This window comes from Micropterus salmoides, unplaced genomic scaffold, assembly GCF_014851395.1.
Source record: "Micropterus salmoides isolate LMB-PRFRI ecotype aquatic unplaced genomic scaffold, ASM1485139v1 Ms_hic_scaffold_9, whole genome shotgun sequence".
In the NCBI taxonomy this organism is placed as follows: Eukaryota; Metazoa; Chordata; class Actinopteri; order Centrarchiformes; family Centrarchidae; genus Micropterus; species Micropterus salmoides.
In genome coordinates, this window is record NW_024044681.1 from 12,537,381 (window position 1) to 12,559,605 (window position 22,225).

The window sequence follows — 22,225 nt, forward strand, 5'->3', positions numbered from 1 at the left end:
CAAAATATAATCATACACACAATAACCTAAAATATCATCCTGCTATTTACTTCAAATTGAATCTTTACCATTTCAAAATATTTAAACCTAGTCAACTGATATTTTATGTTGTTTGTTGATGTTTCTCCTTATATTGAAACTTTGGGAGAGTGAAAACTCTTTTGTAAGTACAACATTGGAGAAACACTCCTGCCGTTCCAACCCATAAAAGGTTCAACATTCACAAATAAAATATTAATGCATCAGCCTTAAGGGAGAAGACAATATTCAGTTCTATTCCTTTATTGACAAGTACATATTTTGAAGTCTGATTTTAATGGAAGCTGCCACATGTCACTGAAGCGAAATAGTGCTCACTGTAAAATACAAATCACACAATCTCAGTCTTACAGACGAAGTGACATCTGCTCTGTGATTCATAAAGCAACGATAACAAGTCAGTTAATAGTTTTATCAGACACCAGACCGTAAAACATCTAAACTAATCAGAACCCTTCCCCACCCCCGCCCACCCATGTAACAAACACAAAACAGTGTCATCAGCATACAGTGTTAACTTAGTGGAAATTCCTTTGTGAGTACAGAACTTTTAAATTAAATCAAGTTTTCACAGAAGAATAAACAGTTGGCGAGAGTTGGACACAGCATCTTTGATCTTTGTCTGCAATATCACTCCTGCAGCCCCCATCTACAACTGCCGCATACAATGGAACAGCTAAAAACATGTCCAGTGCTCCCACACAGGCCACCTGCTGTCTTCTAAAACTGCACAAAAAATATTTAACGACTTTAAAAATGCACAGATGCGTTATGCTCAGGAAGGTGAAATTTGCGTAATGCACTTCACAAGAACCTTCTCAACTGCCATTGGACGACCACCAAACCCAAATCTCAATATAGAAAGACTGAATGCTGTCTTCATGCATGACTATGATATATTAAAGCTATCACATTGTTAATGTGTTGCAATATGAGCTGCACATTGACAATTCCAATCAAATGGGTTAACATGACAAAAAAAGTATTGAATCTTGGATATGCGAGTCCACACAGCAAGCAATGCCATTAAGTCCCAAAGAACCCATTATTATCCCAGAGTGTCCTGATCTGGTGACATTTTCGTAAAAGAGTTTTATCATTGGATATGATTGATGCTGAAATATATCCTTTAATTCCAGATATAAGCATCATGGAAAACCAAAGGACTCTGGTTACTGTGAAGTACAGTGCTCAATACAGTGCAACTTAAGAAAACACAGGCAAATGAAGAAAATATCTTTACCGCTCTGACAACTCACATGTTGCATTTAGAGGAAATGCACATCCAACAACTAAAATGCAAGCAAATTAAAAAGCACATTCACCAACATGACAACACTTACAAGGCATAAAGGCACATGCTGGTAACACAGAAAACACAATAAAATACAGAAATTCACAATAGACATTTCTGCGGGATGTCTGAAATCATAATTAGTGGGCTTACACTAATGAGTGTATAACAATATATCCAATACTATTGGCCACACATATTCAGAATGTTGAAACTAAAATAAACATTGTAAAACAACAAGTTTTCAGTGTCTGTTTTAGTGTTTGCGTGTGCTTTCTGTAGTTACAGCGCACTTCTTTATGCCATGCACAGGTCTTTACGATGTGAAATTGGCACATTCTACATTTGTTTGTTTTTTTAAGTAAGACAGAACTTCATGGTACGTCACCATGAAAACAGCAAATTTTTTGAAAGTAGTTCTACCTGTAGAACTTAAAACTACAGGTTTGGACACTCACAGTGACTCATCATTCTTCTGACTTAGCTAAAACATGCTACTTATGCCTATTTACTCAATAATATGTAATGCAAACAGTGTCAATACGCTATATGACACCTATCTACTTTTGATATGGAATGTTTCATATTTATAAAAATCACTGTTATTAATGTGAAATACATTTTCTAAATTTTAATCTCTCTACTGATTTAACCTGGTGTATTTTTGTCTAATTGATTCTAGCTTTTCAATTTAATAAAAAAAAAACCCCACAGGAATAAGGGCCTCAAAAAAAAAAAACTTGATTAGTGGTTGCAGCCAGCCTGTTGGGAGTTGATAAGTCTATCATTTGTGTTGATAAAATGTTCGAAATGATGTGATTTCACAACACACAAATCCATGAAATAACAATGCTTTGCATGTTCAAAACTTTGACGGTGTACACTGCACCTCCACCTTCATCCACCCACAGCTGTTACATAGAGTATGGCCTCATTAGATGAACTGCTTGCTGTGTGAACACATAATAATGACAAACATTGCCGTGAATAGACCCTCATTGCCATGTTAAGAAGCCAGGGAATTAATGCGTCCCATGGGATTAACACCACGGAGCACAACATGTGTATTACGTTCAGTTACAAACAATTAATTACTTTTGGCATTCCTCAGTGCTCCCTAGCTGGTACAGCAAAACAGAACTCCATTCAGTGTTGGCAGGTGATACATAAAGCAAGACAGAAGCAAAAAGAATGGGTTTTAGCAGGTACATACATGCAAAAAATGTTCCAATGTTTAAGCACTCAGCTGCTGCATCAAAGCAAAATATATATTTAGAAGGTGCGAATGAAGTGGAAAGGCTGGCCTGTCTCTCACAAGACATTTACTTTCCCCAACATTTACTTGTTTTACATTTTGACAAAACTCACAATGAATCTGATACAATAAAATCCACAAAGGTACTCCATTGTAATTCTAGTAAGTTGTAAAAAATATTTCTTAGTAAGGATTAGTGTACAATACAGCTGTGATTCCATTGGCTTGATTTACATTGGATTGTGTATATATGAGATAAGATGGGAGGACCTGGACTGCCAAGACCCTTTTTTAAAATGTTTTGTTCAGCTTACATATTTCTAAAATACATTTTAATGTGTTTTAGTTTGGAGTTTGGTTAAGGCTGCTTCTCTTTTCGGTAAGTTTATGTACAGTACACTAGCATCTTTTGACTGCTGGTTGGCCAGTATTAATCCCAAATGTTTATTTAACAGCCTTTTATTACTGGAGGCATCTTGACTGAGAGTCTGCCAAAAAACATTTTTAAACAATTTGTATTTTCTTACTTTCCCATTTGTAAGAAAAAACATAGTAGAGTGAGAACAGATGGAAATCAATTGAATCTTATAATTACAACTCAATAAATGCTGGTGGGAAAACAGGGCTTCCATTCAGTCAAAGAGAAGAAAAATAGTACTGAACAGAGGAAGAAAGCAAAATAATGAAATAGCAGCACTGTGAAGAAAAATAATGTACTACTTCCCTATACTAAGAAAGGTAACTGTTTGAGAGGAAGTAGTTTATCTGCTCTGATTAACAAACTAAGTTTGCAAAACATTAATTAACTGAATTTGCCCAATAGAATAATTTAATATTATCCTTTGCTGCCTTCTTCTTGATTATGTTTTGAATGTGGTTGTGTTCTGGAGGGGGCAGGGAGGGCATATACAGTACATCAAACCTTTTTCTCATTTATGTCTTTTGTACAATGATATGGAAAGCATTCCATGCATTTTTGGAGCTGTCAAAACTTCAGGGAAAGAAGAGAGGGAAGTAATGGCTTGAGACAAATCACAGTATACTGGAAAGAGTTTTTGTTATGCAGGAGAGGATAGGTGTGCGCAGACACATTTAGGGAAATGAATAAAGTGGCTGTGTAATTTTACCCTCATACAAAAGCCAACAGCACATTGATAATTATGAGTGGAAAAGATGAAACAGGAAAAGGGGAGCAACAAGGTTATGCAAATGAGGATCAACACAAATCCAAAGTATGGATAGAACAAGGCACAGAATTTTCTGCAAATGGTTGAACTAAATAAAATTCGTACCAGCAGTTAGGGAGGTGTTGAATGGTGAAGCTCTCTACAGTGATTTCTGGCAACGTCTGGCGCACCTTCCCACCCCCATCCCCTTCTCAGTTTACCAAAACCTGAACCCTCCCATTTTTTGTCCTTTTTTGATTTTTTTATTTTTTTACACACAAAACATTCCATCTACATCTGCAGACTAGACTAAACAACGGCTTAAAACCAGGCCTGTCTTTAAAATCCCATCTCTCTTCTCCTCCTCGACCCCTCTACTCTCACTACAAGTGATCCTGAACCAACTAAAATCCTTCCATCAAACCCCCCTCTCCCTGTGCCCCTGGGCCCAAAAACAGCTCTGTGTCCCAAAGAGGACACTAGAGTGAGGGGTCCTGTTTTGATTAGATGTAGTACTCTTTCTTTTCATCTGAGTTGGTGTGGCCACCCTCTGCGTTGATGATGGCTGTATCTGCGTCTGCTGCATCGTCTGCTCCTTTGGCTTCGTGTGTAAAGTAGGTACCTGAGGAGGAGAGGATGAAGGACAGTGTCATGGACTGGATAATAGCCTGCTGCTTAGATGATACAAAAGATTAACATGTGCCTCTACATCCCACAGCACCTAATTATGCAAATCCTTCTGCATGTGGACATTTACACAAACCTAACACCATATATATAATATTCAGATTATATATAATTTCCCCTCTTTTTCATTTAAGATTGGCACATGTAAATCAGGGCTCTGAAATGATCTCAAGTGCGGGGAAGAGCATGACTCACACCTTCAAATTAACCTCGTCAAGTTCAGCGGGGAAAAAAAGGAAATAAAAAAACACTTCAAACTTAATTTACGAGATTTATTCTCATCGTCTCATAGTAGAGGTTGATAACGAAGGCAATATTCCAGATCAAATGAGAAAGGGCACTTTTGAATGGGGAAAAAATAAATGCACAAATGCAGCTTGAACAGAAACAAGGTGTTCAGTGGAGCTGTACCATGAGGATAGTGGCATAGGATTATGTTCAGATTGCATGCGAGAAAAAAATCCAAATCCTTGAAGTCAGTCTGAAGAAAAAAAAAATGATTCTGACAAGCCATCATCCTATATCTGATACTTAATTTATATGACTTTTGGCAATGCAACCTCAATTTGAACAGTCGTATCAGAATTATGCTGTAATCCGCCCCCGTTGCCAGTTAATACAACCCTACTCCTGTATTCGTTCTCAGGGTTATAGGGGTGTTTCAGGTAAGTATTTTTTCTGAGTAATTATTATGGAAAGTTTCTGACAGAGGTAGTTAAAAGTTGCCCTCAACATCATGAAATTCTAGATGAATTATTTTTCTGAGTGACCTCCAGTCACTTTAGTCTCACATCTGAAAATTTCTTTGCATAGGAGTAGTCACCAAAGGAAAGCAGAAAATATATATATCTCATCTCTTTGCTGTCATTATTGTTCTTTCATGAATATTCATATCTGGCATCCACTGCACTTTAAGCAGCATACAACTCACATCATGCACAATGCCATTAGTAAAAGTGGCCTCCATTTGATCTGTTTATTTGCATCTCATTGCTATTCATAGTGAACAGCCCAACAGAAAAAAATAGCATCGTGACAATGAATCAGAAATGAGCATTAAAAGGATAATTCCAGTTAAGTACAGCTTGTGTCTTATTTTTGTAGTTTTGGTCATCATTTCTATCAGTGATGATACCATTGTACTCACCAAAGTAATTGCTGAGATCTGGGAACATAACAACCTTGATACAACAAAGTCAGATGGGGCAAGAAACATGAGCAGTCAGGCGATCAGACAGGTTGTAAACAAGCGAACAGCTTAGTCAGATTATCTGAACAACTTTATTTGGAGGTGAGGGTAATGTAACTGCACAGGAAAACTGTGCAAAACTACAGTAAGCATGGTAGGTCAAGTTGGAACCAGAACAGTGATCTGTAAATTGTTTTGGATGCTTAGAATGGACAGTCTGTGTAAAAATGTTACCTTTATTTTCTCTTCTAAATAACTTATGGCTAACCTTTTGACTGCTTATGTTTCTTGCCCTCATACCTAAACGACAGAATAGGTTGTTGGCCAGTGACTCCCAAAACAGCATATATAACCATTGGAGTGTACCAGGCGGACCATGTTTGGGTTAAAATAAGTACTTTAGTTCCGTTAGTAAGTCTTGTGATATAAGTTAACATTGACTCTTGGTTTTACATGGGACACAAAGAGTAGTTTCCTGTGCAAAAGTCCCGTATTTGACCCATCTATCCACCCTGGCCTCCTGGCCGTGAAGTCACCCGTTGGTTTGTGGACTGGCATTTTGAAGCCTCAAGTTTAGCATTTTGGTCGTTGCCAACTTGTTTTTTTAAGTGACCATATTTTGACGAGAGGGGCGTGGTAGCAACTTGTCACAAGGTAGCCACACCCTAAAGCATACCCTACTTTATCGTCTATTTTACTTTAAATCAGAATCAGCTTTATTTGCCAGGTGTATGTACACATACGAGGAATTTGATTCAGGATGTGCTTACTTACAATAAAATAATACAATAATAAAATCACACACAGAGTACAGTATAGAGAACACATATACACACTATAAACAAAAACAATATAGACAGATTTAGACAATAGTGCAATGACAAATGCGACCGTAATTTACAAAATGAACATCATGTTCTATTGGAGAAGACTTGAAACTAGCGATTGATACCAGAAACTGATTAGGAAAATGTTTACTGAGGTAATAAATCAAGTGGGTATTACGGTTATTTTCTTATAGGCTTCTATACAATCGGACTTCTTTTTACAAGCAGTGAGTCGCCACCCTGCTGGCCATTGGAAAGAATGCAGATTTAAGGCACTTCTGCATTGCCTTTACTTTTCAGATTCATAGCTTCCCACTTGCTCCTGTCATAATTACTCAAAAAAACGTATGGGTCGTACTAAGCTGCTTGCACTGGAGAGGACGGTCTTGTTTACTGTACAGTGTTATTAGTACTGATAAAAATGATAGCTACAAAAATTATTGCAATGTGGTATTAGGTGGCGCTAGCGGCAGGCTTAGGAGGCTAAAACCTAGATTGTTTGTGCAAAGACTCGAACCATAACTACTCAACATGCATGGATTTTTTTGTACTAAAATTTGATTGTAGCTGTATGAGAACCAATGTGTTTTAAATGTAATGGTGAGAGCAAAGCACTTTAGTCTTTTTGCACTATATTGGGAGCACCAGCTGAAAGAGTGGCAAATCTGTAATACTTGATTGCATTAAATTGGATAGGTGTACCAAAAAGTGGACAAAGTGTGTTTGTGAAAAAAAATAAATAAATAAAAGCTGTGTTTTTGGCAATTAACAGTGTGTTTGATGCAATAATATCAGTCACCTGGAGACAGGATGGGTTCGTTTACTAGCCTTGTAGGTTAAGTTGCAAAAGTTAAAACAGAGACAAAAGATCTAGGCCATTAGTTTGATGGCAGTAGAGCTAAACTTTATTGGCAGATCGAAGCAGCTGTTGACAAAAGCAGCGGATACAAGCTGAACCAGTGTCAACCGACTGAGAAGGTGAGGTTAATCACAAATAATGAACTGTGTGGTTTGACTGTGTACCAGTCATATAAACTACTGGACCCTTATTATAGTTTAATGCAGTGTTTTTTCAAATGTTTCAGTTCACCACCAAGAGCCAACAGAAAATATTTTCACCTGAACATATAGCTTCTGAATGGAAGTCTGAGGGGAAACACTAAGTTCAGTATCACCACAAAATAACAAAATATCTCTTCAACTCCTTTAAGTTGCCGAATTTACACTAAAGTGGTTAATGGATATATTTCCATTTCCTTCTGCATAAGAAATAACAATGTGAGAAATATGTTTATTATGATTATGTCTGTGGGCAGCAGACAAGATGCATTATGTTTTTCAGTAGCACTGCATGAAAAATTTAATTTTATTCACCACAGTAACCCAGCCTTAGTCTTAATAGCAATCTTTCCATTATTTGGAAAGGATGTAAAAAGACTACTAGGCTACACCTGATAAACTGTATAGCCTGCTGGACCAGTTTGTGTTAAAGGGACAAGCAGTATATACTGCAGAGAAATGATATCAAGTACTGCATAAAAAACATAAATGCTAAAAAATGTTTTCTATCTATTATGTTTATTGTAGTCTGGCTAAAGTATGTTTTCTGTAAGACGTCTGTTTCACTAAGCGTGCACTGAGTTTTGCACATGGCCCTGTCTGTAATTGATGTAATAAAATGTTTTTTTACACCTACTATATATCTATATACATTTTAAGTCATGTTGTTTGTTGATATTCTTGACATTAGCCCTCAATAAATTGTATTGTTTTTTGGTTTACTCTGTGTGCTGAAGCCAAAGACAATTATCCACAATATGGTCAGTGTCTATCGAATTGCAAAGCAGGAGTAACCACTGGTGTTTCTTTAACTTTATTTAAGAAAGAGAGGACAACTGATAACCTCAATATGCCTCAACACAGATACACAGTCTCCCAGATGATTTACTGATATTATGGGTTTATGTTATGGCATAGTTTGAATTACTTAAACTTTTTTCAACTTCAAGATATCTCTAAATACTATATAATACTTATACATAATCTCAGAAAGTGATTTAATTTAAGATGCATATCCTTATGTTCTCCATATTAAAGGGAAGAGATTTATTTGCCATGTGGCTGTGGTCAAACTTGAACAGTGCCAATGGTATCTTCATAACACACCCACCTCAGGTTTTCCACAGCTACAGTCGCATGGTGGTAATTTGTGGCAGTAGGCACCTGAGAAATAGCGCAAGTGGATGCATCTCCATTACTCAATTAGGGGGAGAAAAGTTAGGTTTTGCCAGCCACTTTTTGTTTTTTGAAAAATAAAATTATTATCATACATGATTATAAATTAAGCAGCCTATATCAATGATCGATTTACTATTTTCAGAAATTGACAAAAACAATTTTTGTACCACCCTCTGAGTTAGTTCAGTGGAACCCACTGCTGATCGTTTGTTACTGCCTGACTGTTTACAAAGGTGAGAAACATGGTATCTAGCCTTTCTGCAACCATAGATTGAAAAGAGAACACAGGAAAATATAGGGTTGTATATGCTGAATGAACCTGCTTGGCCCACTGACTTCAGCCAAGCTATAAAACTTTTAAACTATTAATATTTTTCATTAGCCTGACTGATTTTATTATTTGAGATGTAGGGTAAACGCACATAAATGCAGTTTACCCACCTTTATCAAATGCAACCTACAGTTTATTGTTTACTTTTTATGAGTTTACCATTAATGATATTGGACAGTTTAGACAGTTATACCTTTTTTTACTACCACATTCCCTCTGTTATTTGTCCAATAACTTATTTGCCACCTCGCCCCACAACAGCGGACTAACCTAGAATTGTGTTTTCCAAACCTCTATTCGACCACAAACCCCCTGTACTGCATGTTTTCCATCTATCCATCCTTCACCACAACTGATTCAAATGACATTTACTAAGCCATGCAGTTTCATTCAACAAAGTGAGGAACACACCATCTCATAATGTGTCATTATTCAGCATTCATTTAACGTGATGTTTTTGGTGACTGGTGAACTAAAAGTATCCAAACCATAAGACAACAGCTGCAAAGTTAAAAATACGATTATCTTATGATAAAGCTATCTAAGTTTGCTTCCCCATTTTGCACCAGATTACTGATGTCAGTAAATGTTGGTTGCTGTTTTACTTCCAGTGGATGGTGAGTATTTTCAGTTACTGTCCATACTTGCATCAACTCTGCAGCATCTGAGTGGCTATTTTATGCACTTTTCTGTTGCAACCCAGTGTTCTGAGAATTGGTCTCAATTCGATGGCTTCTCTTTATGCATACTGTATTTAACAATCTTTCCCAATGCAGCTTTATAAATGAACTTATGCTTTAGAAAGTTGCATTTTCCAAGTCCACTACCTTTGTGTCTTGCAAAGTAGCGCCCCAAGACGATGAGTAGACAGAGCATGGCAAAGACGACCACGGCCACGACTCCTCCAATCACTGCGTGGTCCACCGTTCTGGGTGCTCCTTCTCCAGCTCGTGAGTCTGAAAACAAAGGAAAAACAAACTTAGTGTGGATAGATAACAGTTCTCAGGTTTTATACTTCACAATATGTTTTTTTGCTCTTGTTTGTTTCCAACTAACAAGAGGTAACAAGAAGTTTTTGTGACTGTAGTTCTCCTGGGACCAGTTTGGTTTCTTTTTATCTAGTTGGCATTTTAATAACCCCTCTGCAAAATTGACACAACAATAACAGTTTAGATAGCAATCAGGAATTGATTAAACTGAGCAGGAAAAGAATTATCATATTCCTGCTGGACTGAGAGAAATCACTCAGGGCCAGATTTACTAAGATGGCGTTGCGCAAATGTGCGCTCTGGTTTTCAGTGACTTTGCAGCTGCAATATGTGTGTATTCAGAGCAGCTCATAATTCAGTCAGCTCCTGGACTGAAACTCCAGATGCACTCAGCGCGCAAAGGAGAGCTCACAAGTTCAGAGGTGGGAATTCAATGAGGTGACTGAGCTCAGAAAAGAAATGATAATGTAGTGATCTTAATTACAAAATATTACTCTTGCCAAGTCCTCCTGAAAAGTTACGGTTACACTAAATGTTACTCATAAAATTATATTATAATCTTCAGCATATATTTAACTATTAATACATTAGGAGGCAATGTTTATGGTGAAAAAGCAGATGAAGTACAAGACACAGTACCTTGTACAGGGAGAGCTATTGATCAGGATCCATGACAACCTAAAGTTTGTAAATGTGACTGACACAAAGTAGGAGCATGTGTTTTCATCAATACCTTATCAATACTTATTATATTCTATAGGAAAGTGCGTGAGAAGGCTGGACGTGGTGGAGAGAAGATGAGTCATGTGGCTAAATGAGACTGACCTGAAATGAATTTTGCAATATAATGTATACATTAGTAATGCATTCTTGTGCTTTTAGCTTATTAAGATACCATTACTCCATACACGTAACCTTCACTTCCAAGCTATTGTCTTTTTTAAGAGATTTATTTTACAGAAAATAAGGAAAGTCAGAAAAAGTGAAGTCAGAACACTGAACAAACAGCCAGTTCAAGTGTAGCAGCCCCCGCCATCCATTAGCTGTAGTAACTCACTACAACCCCTCCTCACGCTTCTCCAGCCTAGATCTATACTCAAGGGATTTGCTGAATGAGCTCCAGGAAACAGAAAGAGCAGGTCACAATTTATTAACGAATAACAGAAACAGAGATCATGGATAACATCAGCTACCACCCACCCGTACACTCCTGCATTACCAACCTGCAGGAATAAAATAGGGAGAAGGGGTCCGGGCTACCTGTCAAACTCAACAAAACATTACCTGATAGATCTAATAGGTTATTTTGACTTTAGATTTTCTTTTTTAGTGCTGGGCAGATTCAATTAAACTGAGCAGGAATCCTTCTGACATCCAATTCGCTCTTGTCAGGCAGCTAAAGCTGTGCGTTAACACTCTTTCCTATTACAATGTTAATGTGGACTTTGGTTTTGTGGGAAGCAGAGGAGCGCGTGTTCGGTGTGTGTGGTGTGGTCAGGGTGCTGGGGGTGCATTCTCAGGGAATCATTCTTGGTAGTCTATATAAACTTTCCTAGTTTAAATTTATTTAAGAAAGAGAGGACAAGTGAATATCGAAGTCTCCACAACATATCTTTACATCATATCATATGTTTCTTCATTCCATAATAAGCTCCTTGTAGATTAACCTGTGTGAACAAGACTGGCCCTTTAAAGCCTTACCAGTACTGGGCCGATAAATGTCTGGCCTGTTGGTGGTGGTAGAGAGACCACAAACAACTTCTTATACTGAGGACCATGAATATCCAGAGCAAACTCAATGGAAATCACCCCCCCCCCAGGTTGCGTTAAGATTAAAAGACCCTGAATAGCAATCATTTCATGGCTACTAGTAAGAATTGGCAAGTGATTGACAGTGGACAGAAATAGCCTATGGGAGGTATAATTTTAAGAATAATTTCAATATAATACAATTGTAAGTCATTTGGGATAAAAGCTAAATGTAATGAAGATTATCTCCAAAATAAGACCCAAGTTGAACTAAACCAAAAAACTCTTAAGCTTCACTGTCAGGTACTATCCCTTTAACATTTATTTCATCCAGTTGCCGTTCTCCTGTATTAAGTGTCATACTCTGTTCATTTGGAGGAAGGGATTTCAATATAGTTTCAGAAATAAAAATCATGCTGGTACACTTAAGTTTGTACCAAACTCAGAAATAATGTATTAATAATCTCCATGTCAGGAACCTGCAGAATGACATGTTAAACAAACAAATGTCTCGTCTCTGTTCTCCAAACATGGCAGGAAATCAAGAAAACAACAAAAAGAGAATATCTTTGTACTTCCTAAACACCTCCTGAAATCCTAACATCACCTTATGTGTTCTACCTATAAACAAAACAAAAAGAATTCATATTCATTGTTGTTACAGTAGGATTTTGTAGTGTTATTTTCATGTAGTGTGTTAGCTGCTAAAGTGATTTAACTCTGGAGGCGTGTGTTTTTATTACCAGTTGTGCACTGACAGCCATGCTTTTTTGACATCCTCTTTTCTATTACTAGTTTGATTGCAACAAAGTCTTTTTAAAGGTGGATTTGATTAAAAAAATGAGCTAAAAAATAAACATGATTTAATCATTACACACACACTCTCATTCCCAAAATAAAAGTGATCACAAAGCTCAACTTGTTTGCGGGATCTTGAACTTAGGATCATCAAGGTGTGTTATGTTGCAGCAAAATTAAGATATCTTTCTGGTATGACAAAGCCAACAATTTCTGTCATAATCAAACCAAAAAATAGAAAACAGTTGTCTGGGTTCCACACTTAAAGAAGCTTGTTTGTAAGCCCAAAGAACTGTGTAAATAACAGCTGCAGAGTATGTGCTGTCAGTTTCTGGAAGCACTCAGTCCCAATTATACCATATAAAGCAATTTGCATGTCATATCAGTGAGTATCACTTATGAGCAATAACTGTCATCTAGTAAAATACAGTACATTTGTGTTATTATCTCACATAGGGAGTCAAACTTCAAATTGCATGGGTCATTGTTTTAGCAATCAAAGAAGTGCACATTCAAGGTAATTTTAGTTATTGCCTTTCCTTAAAAGTCATTTCTATTGCGGATGAAAAGCACCTAACATCTGCATCAAACTGGAAAACTGTAACAATCTGCAACTCTTGGTAATAATTATGAAAGAGGAAAAACAAAGTTAAAGTGGGGGCTTTCACGCATGTGTGGAGCCTCAATTCACAATCAATTTTCCAAAATGTTTGGTGCCATTTATACTTCCATTTGAAAGAGCCATGTGGCCATTAATGTAATGATCATAACTCAAAAGGAGAATTTTCAATTTAACAGCCGTTCCTCCACCTTAATTTCACTCAGAGTATCAAATGAGCAAACACTGGTTGCAAACATGTTACGATATTAGGTAATACTACTGCTGAAAAAATAAGTTAACACTTAATCATCACAGTATAACATCATGTCAATTACACTTCAGGGATATCAATCTGTCCAGTTAGGAAGCATAAGCAATAGTGAATCAATGTCACCTGTTTTGGTGCAAATGAAAGTGACAACAGGTGCACTGGAGAGGCCTGCAGCAAGACAATCCCCCAAAAAGGAATGGTTTTGCAAGTGGTGGCCGCAGACAATTTCTCCTTATCCTTCCAGACCAATTGTTTTCTAGTTTTGCATTTTGCTAGTGTCCTTATCATTACTGGTCGCATGAGGCGGTACCTGCAGCCCATTAAGTTTGCCCAGGTAGTCGGTCCTCCTGGATGGCACATCCATAAGTGTCTCGCAAGGTTTGTTGTGCCTCCTAGCACAGTCTCAAGAGCATGGAGGAGATGCAAGGAGACGGGCCGTTACACAAGGAGAGCTGGACAGGGCCGTAGAAGGGCATCAACCCAGCAGCAGGACCAGAATCTGCTCCTTTGTTCGATGAGGAACAGGAGGAGCACTGCCAGAGCCCTTCAAAATAACCTCCAGTGGGCTACTGGTGTTGTGGTATTGCAGTATCTCCCCACTACCTTATGTTCTTTTGTTCCCCCCTTCCCTGTGTTTTCTGTCTATTCTCTCTGTCTGTCTCTGTGTTGTCTATGTTTGTCTGGGTGTGGCTACACTCTCTGGCTCCTGCTGCCAAGCTCCAGCTACACACCTGATCCTCATCCCACTAATCAAGCTCCTGCAGTATAGCAACCCCAGTCCTCCTCACCATTCTTCACCAGATTGTCAGTTAACCACACATGGTACATGCGTCAAGGCCTACTCTCGACTCAAGTAAGATTTGTGCTTTCTGTGTGCTCCCTGGATTAACTCTGTGTTTCTCTGTGTTCAGTATTACTTTTTCTCCGGAGACTCTGCTGGATGCCACGCTCTGCCCCCCCCTCCCCTCCCTCCGTGCTCACCACTCTGATTTGCTGAAACATATCACCCAGCCTTCTGAAGCACATCTCAATAAAATCTTACCCCTTTGAGCTGTACCGAGTCTGCCTTTGAGTCCCAAAATTCTCACACTATGACAACTGGTGTGCATGTTTCTGAACAAACTGCCAGTAACAGACTCCATGAGTGTGGCATGAGGGCCCAAAATCCTCTAGTGGGATTTGTGCTCACAGCCCAACACAATGTAGCTCAATTGGCATTCGCAGAAGGACACCAGAATTGGCAGGTTCACCACTGGAGCCCCGTTCTCTTCACAGATGAGAGCAGGTTCACACTATGATGGACGAGAAAAAATCTGAAGATGCTGTGGTAACGTTATGCTGCCTGCAATATCATCCAGCATCACAGGTTTAGCGGTGAGTCAGTGATGGTCTGGGGAGGCCTATCCTTTGAGGGTCGCACAGACCTCCATGTGCTAGCCACCGGTACCCTGACTGCTGTTACCTACCGGGATGAAATCCTCAGAGCCAATGTCAGACTTTATGCTGGTTCAGTGGGCTCTGGGCTCCTCCTATTGCAGGACCATGCCCACCCTCAAGTGGCCAGAGTGTGTTGGCAGTTCCTGGATGACAAAGGCACCGATACCATTAACTGGCCCTTACATTCCCCAGATCTGTATCCAATTGAGAACCTCTGGGATGTTATGTATTGATGCATCGCCACAGACTGTCCAGGAACTCGCAGATGCCCTAATCCAGGTATGGGAGGAGATCTCCCAGGACGCCATCCACCATGTCGTCAGGAGCATGCCCAGATGTTGTTGGGAGAGTATTTAGGCACCTGGGGGCCATACACACTACTGAGTCACATTATAAGTTGCTGTGGTGAAAGTCACGCAAGTTGAATCAGCCTGTAATTTCAATTTCTTTACTTAGATTATCGGTGTGATTTTGAGCCCTCTATCGGTTGGTGATTTTGGTCTCCATTCACTGTTGTTACGTCATTTTGTTCTCAACAAATTATACAATGTACAGTAAAGATTTTGAACCATTTCGTTCATTAAGATCTGATGTGTGATTTAAGTGTTTGGTTAATTTTTTTGAACAGTATATATCATGGCTGTGACTGACTGGACTGACTGACTGGACTCTGACTGTTTTGTTTCGTTTGTGCCTGAGGAACTGAACCAGCTTTATTTATCTTTTTTTGCTTTGGCACTGGACTGAATTTATTTTTGTTTTTTGAAGTGAACTGCAAATAATTTGTAATTTTGAGATTGTTTGGTTTAAGTGTGCAAACCCGAAGTGGACTTTTCAGTTGGATTGTGCTTTACTTTGTGATTGTGTTTTTGTGTGAAATCTTTAAATACACCAATATTTTGTTTTGTGCTAAGCTTTTGAGTTTGTGGTGTTTCTTTCTTTTATGGTCATTCAGTGGGAGGGTGTACAATCTTTTAAAATGTACATCTTTGTGACATTTGATTTAAAAACAACAGTATCTTACTGCCAGGAGAGAGACCTGGCTGGCACCCTGAAAATTATTTAAACTGTGCAACTCAAACTGTCACATGCTGCTTTATAGCATAAACAGCTGGTGTTGTGGAAGTTGGTCTGTTTGAGACTGTATGATGATGCTACAGATTATAAATCAAATTCTGGCACATATAAATCTAATATTAGCCATTTTAAAAGGGCAGGGAGTCAACATGTTAGGATTTGTCTTCTGGGGACCACTATCAGGCTATGTACAAATTATCAACAAGTAAAAAACAAGGTCTTGAAATCGAAAAGATGAGATACTGAATGAGTTTAATATGCTTGAAATTTCCTGTGAAAAGTTTACTACGCACCAGAATCTTTGCTAAGGCACCGGGAACCTGTCTAGTGTCTTGTTGAGGCTAAATCGTTTACTAAAACACTAAATATAGCTTTACTTTGTTGCTTAGTTTCTGCAGCCTGAAATCTCAGTGTAACAGCTAACAGAACAAGTAATGTGTGTGGACATCATGAGAAAGAAAAGGGGAAATATAGTGAAATATCCATACATGTTTTCTTGAGGATCCATATACATATAATCATAACCACATACCTATATGAAATGTACATGATTTTTAAAACCCAACAAGATGCAGAACACAACCAAATGGTTGCAGAATTGGGCTCTATGTTTTCGTTTTACGTCCAAGGATTTATCTTACCGCTGACACACAGCTCAGTCTCCCTTTGAAATGTGCCTGAAATATTAATGATTCATTGCAAATGGGCTTCAAACAAGGTGTCCACAGGGCTAATCAAAGCATGCAACAGTGAGAGTGGTCATTTTGGCAAAGGGGGCAACGCCCAACTTAAGTGGGAACGTGGAGTATCTCATTTTCATAGGACATGTTGACAGAGGCTTGATTTGAGACAGAGGAGATCTCCTAATTGGATCTTCTAATCTGCTAATTAAGCATTAGTGATTTCGCTGGTGTGCCCATGCTGCCTGCAGATAGAGGGGCAATCAGGAATACAGCAGTGCTATGTGGGTGGGGTGTCATAAGAGCACATTGGCTTGTCAAGATCCACTTCCATTGCCCACAACACTCTCGGTTAAAGAGTGAATGTAATTAAAGTTCCAATGAACCTATTCATTGAACCTATTTAAAAATGTCAGTTAAATCTTTTGCCTCTCGGGTAGTGTACCACACTGCTTACATACAAAGTAAGTGACTTGGCATAAGATCTATCGAGTCTTTTTCAAAACGTCAAAAAGTGTCTCACTTTAGGACGACAGCAGTGCCATTAAAAACACCAGGCCAAGAAAGCACTGTAGCTGAGGGTTCAAATAAAGTTGAAAATGAAATGATTAAAATCACCGTCAATCTAAATCAATTAGAGTAGCAATGCTTTAAGAAACACTTCTGGCTTTACTAGCCTGATCACTGTTTCTGAAATGTGTTGTTTGTGATTTAAAGGCTTTATTACTTTTGATATATTTTAAAGTAAACGGAAAACCTAAAAACACTCAACCAGATACTGTGGGATGTTACAAGAGTATACAATTGGAGGGCTTACAAGGAGCAGGTATGGAAAAAAACAATGGTAGAAATCGAGGGGTGGGATGTCCTGACATTTAGTCCCTAGTGTGGGTCAAGCTCCAAAAACGACGGATCCTACATTTCCCATAATGCAGCAGCAGCTCTTCACCATAGCCCACTCCAGGGTCATTTTATGTTACTTTATGTGTAAAATCGGGTAAAGAGCAAAATGTACCTTTTCTTTAAAAATGTAAAATAATGTAAATAAACAAAACATAAATTCATGTTCAGCAGCCTTTACCATATAGATTATGACTATTTCCTCAATGAAAGGAGGGGAGCAATGTAAGACTCAGATTTATTGTCCTTAAGTGGCAAAAACAATGAATTACTTCTACTTTTAATTTCTTTAAATCAGGAGCAGTAGGATATAAGGCAGGCTCTAACATCATTTGGCTGTAATTCAATTTGACAAAGCAAAGAAGACAGTGAAACCTCATTACATTATAAATTCATATCTTTTTTTGTTCTTTAATTATTTTTTTGTAGCGGAAGGTCAGTTGTAATTAGCAGTAATACTAAGGCATTATCTAGTGGAAATAACATCACTAGTATTCCATTTTAGCTCGCGTTCTGGCACCAACTTCTAATTGAAAGCTCAAACACAGCTAAAGATGTAACTCCGGTAAGATTGGAAATGAGATTGAATATTATCTAATTGACACCTGGCAGACATGAACGTAGGAGAATGATGAGGTCATACAAAAGAAGCTGGTATTAATTTTTTGTGATATTCCTCATGTAATATACTGTAAACCTTTGTCCATGTAATGAATTCTATTTTTGTTGAAAAATAAAATCAGGAGAAGGAAAGCAAATGTTCCAACTCCTTGAAAAGTAAGCCAATAGCGCATTATGTCCTAAGGAAACTTGCACCTTTTCCTGATGGAGCTATTCATCATTTATCTAATCACAGCCGGTCTTCATCCAAAATGTAATATAATTATGGGCTATAACTGTTCTCAGGATATTACACTGTATCTAGGCCACAGCTAGCTCGATAAACACCTTCTAATAATGGCTTTTAGTGGTCTCAGGAGTGACTTATCCTAACACATTGAGGACTCTCTATTGCTCCCAAGGCCAAATGAGTTTACAGCTTGTTGCAGAGATGCACATCAGTCCTGTTAATGGGGACACCGTTTGGGGAAAAAAAGAAACCCAGTGGAGCTTCTCTCCATCCACCAAACTGCCCTTTCTGCTCTCATGCGTGATTATCAACCCCCTCCACACACTCTCCTCCCATCCCGCTGTCAATGAGCTGCTTCCAGCTTCAGCCATTCCAACAACAGCTGAAAAACTCCCCAGGATTTATGCTTGTGGTTGTGAAAGGTGGCCAGGAGCCTGGCTTGAGTGTGATTACGTCGAACGATTTTTCTTTAGCCTGACACCCGAGATCTGACGCTTCCTTTGTGTTAGAAAATGCAATCACTTGACTTTAACAGATATATGGTCAAAATAACTAACAATCAGTGATATATAATAAAGGTGCCATGACAATACTTATCATAAAAAGAAGAAAGTAAATTTGTAAAAGTTTAAGTGATCCAAAGAGACATCTTGTCAAGGTCAAAGTCACTGAAATGTAAGGCGTTGATTAAATTGACTCCCTCAAGTCAAGTCCTGTGTCTACCCTGTTCTTGGTATATTGATAACAACAACAGAAAAGACTGTGTGTATCCTGGTGTTGTGAGACAAAATAGTATCAGTGAAATGACATCGGGGGCTTTGTGTGGATCTGTGTAAACAGCAGAGACAGCCCTGGGTGAAGGAACTGTGCCAAGGAAATGAGGGGCTAATCCTGGAAAAGAAGCCTCAGACAATAGCTAAATTTACATACATGCAGTACACAGACTATGGTACATTCTCTGGTCAAGGTCGTACACAGAGATGATCTGTTTACACAACCCTTTCATAGCTTCCCTCACTGACTATTTCTATAAATCAACAAATAAAAGAATAGTTGTGAATATTTGCAGCTTCAGTCTTTTTTCTTTGTTTTTCACCATACTTATTGTTCTTCTAGTTTTTAGCATGCAGAGAACACACCATGACAGAGCCCTTGTTCTTAAACAAAACAAATAGATTATAAATACTTCTTAAAACAACCCATAAGACTCATATGAGCATTTATCTGCTGACAAAGAGTCTACAGCAGCTCTGCGAGATTGTACTTGGGACAGCTGTGCTTAAGCTTAATACAAACATCAGCATGCTCACAATGTTGATGTGTTAGAAGCAGGAATATGCGTATAATAGTGTAATATGGGTGACTTTGACAAGGGCCAAATTGTGATGGCCAAATGACAGGGTCAGAGCATCTCCAAAACTGCAGCTCCTGTAGGGTGTTCCTGGACTGCAGTGGTCCAGTGGTTTGATAGTACCAATCAAAAGTGGTCCAAGGAAGGAAAAGCGGTGAACTGGTGACAGGCTCCAAGGCTCATTGATGTACATGCCATTCGTATGGAAGTTACTTTACTTTCCCACAAGTGTCTCTCCGCAGCCCGGAGAACATGCAGCAAGTCTATTTCTGACGGAGGCCGGGTCAAGCAGCACAAAGCAGATGAACTGGGCAGGAAGTCAGAACTGCATAGAAAATCCGGTCAATTTTAAAATAAAACTCCTGATTGTAAATCCACAATAATCATATTACAACAGACAAAAAAGAAACAATTTAAATGTCCAGTGTGTAATATTTTTGAGGATCTATATGTTTTCAGTGGTGTATAAAGACCTTTTTTTATGAACCCTTATGTTTTTATTACCTTAGAATGAGCCATTCATATCTAGATAACCCTTACATGAACATCGCCATGTTGCGCAGCCATGTATCTACAGTAGCCCAAAATGGACAAACTGCTCTACAGAGGGCGTTTCATCACTACGTTCTTCTTCTTCTTCTTGTAGAATTCTGGCAGTGTAGACACTTGTTTTCCTGACTGCTAATATAGAGGTGTGTCAAGCAGGCTACAGAATCTTTTTAATGTTGTTCAGTATTTAAAAGTTTTCAATTCAACTCAAAATAAAGCATTGCTGCAAAAAACTTATCACCGCTTTTATTTTGCAGGCAAAACCACTAAAGAGGAAGTGATCAGTGGGTGTGGGGGGTGATTCCACTAAATTTCACACACTAAACCTTATAAACTATGTAGCCCACTTAACCATGGTTGCAGCACAAAAATCAAGGGCTACCAAATCAACAAAATCTGAACTCACTCATTAAAATCAAGCAGGCAAAATGCTCCCTGTGGGGTATGAAGCTGTGCAGCATTAAGGTTAGGACAGGACAAAACCTGGTTGCAGGGAGCTGTCCTAAAAGTAGCACAAAAAGGATAAATTAACAATTTAACAACATGGAGCAGGCTAAAAGCTCCACTGCTGAAAATCTCCTGGAACACTTGAGTACAGTACCAGTGTGATTTGATATTGGGCAGAGGACAGAAATAAAACAGCGGTGCAGGCTTTCCATGAGTGAGTCTGGGGTAAGGTTCCAACACCACCTCTCTTTTGCAAAGATGTGCAGATGACTTCTGCTGTGCTTCTTTTTGGCACTGGACTTCCTATAGTTAGTGCTGAAATGTAGACAACATTGATTTATGCTCTCACCACATACTGTACATAAAGACAGGCTGCCACCAGAGAAAACAAGGATGTATGTAAACAGTGTCAGCAAATCTCAGTGGGACTGTGTTTAATTGAAATTTCATATAACTGTTTAAACACAGCTCCCTAAATAAGAACTGCAATGTGAGTTACAAGAGACAGCACCAAATGTATGGGATTAAAACAGTCTTCACAAACAAATGTCAAGATTTGTAACTTGTAAAACACAATGCACAAATAAATGTGGAGTGATTTGTTTCTGTAAATCTGTGTCCATATCTGTGCCTCTAATTTAAAACTCGTATATCATCATTTGTGCATCAAATGAAGGGTATTTGTGAGTTTCCACCTATTTGTGCGGATCCTTTTGAGACTATTCTTCCGCGCCGTTTGTGTCAACGTGCAGGGAAGACCAAGCCTTTCCAGGAGATGGTGGTAATGAAACATTTATGGATACCAGCTGTGAACAGTATCTGGTTAAAGGTACAATGCGTAATTCCTGGCCATATGCTCCACACAAATAGGAGGCAGCATTTCATCTCTGCTTCCCCCTCAGCCAGGCTATTCTCTAATGTTACATGAGATTAGAAAAGAGCAGAGTAGCATAATTTCTTAGAGTTTATCTTTTAGCACACAGTTGTTATTCAAAAATATATAAAAGGACTCTATGACATTTGACCTTTGCTGCACATACTGTGGCTGCTAATATACAATAAATGCTGCAGAGTCAAAAGAAAAATATTGAATTCTGTCATTATGTAAAGATGGATGCCTAGCAGAACATTTACTTCTTTATCACGGTCCCTGTATGTCTGCTTTGTCATGCTATTTTGGCCCTCTTTGAGGAGCAGTGTTGTGGCACAATCTCTGTCCGTTGTAGCAACGCTGACAAAAACCTGCAGTGATAATAAAATCCTTTAGCAGGGCTGAGTGCATGGTGTCAGCCTCTAATCCAAGCCTCACCTCAAAGGAAATTCAGACCAGCTTACATGCATGGATGATGATGCATGGGGAAAAAAATTAAGATAATCTGCAAGTGTTCCACGTACAGATCACATTATAGTATGAAGTTGTAAAAGTACTACTAAAAGTGAGTGAAGCAGTGACAATGGATGATCTTACTGTCTTATTAACACAAAATACTGAGGGTATTG

General features: G+C 38.5%; 1 protein-coding gene across 4 annotated transcripts in view; it reads right to left on the reverse strand.

Annotated features, from left to right (window-relative positions):
- Positions 1 to 266: 266 nt before the first annotated feature.
- The window catches only part of cadm1a (cell adhesion molecule 1a), a 391,315-nt gene continuing 369,356 nt past the window's right edge, over positions 267 to 22,225 (reverse strand). For all 4 annotated transcript variants that reach the window (XM_038708106.1, XM_038708107.1, XM_038708109.1 and 1 more), the window contains 2 exons: positions 9,854 to 9,982; positions 267 to 4,376 (listed from right to left, as the gene is read on the reverse strand). In XM_038708106.1, coding sequence (XP_038564034.1) covers positions 4,258 to 4,376; positions 9,854 to 9,982 — 248 coding nt within the window. In that variant the 3' untranslated portion in view covers positions 267 to 4,257. The remainder of the gene's footprint in view (positions 4,377 to 9,853; positions 9,983 to 22,225) is intronic.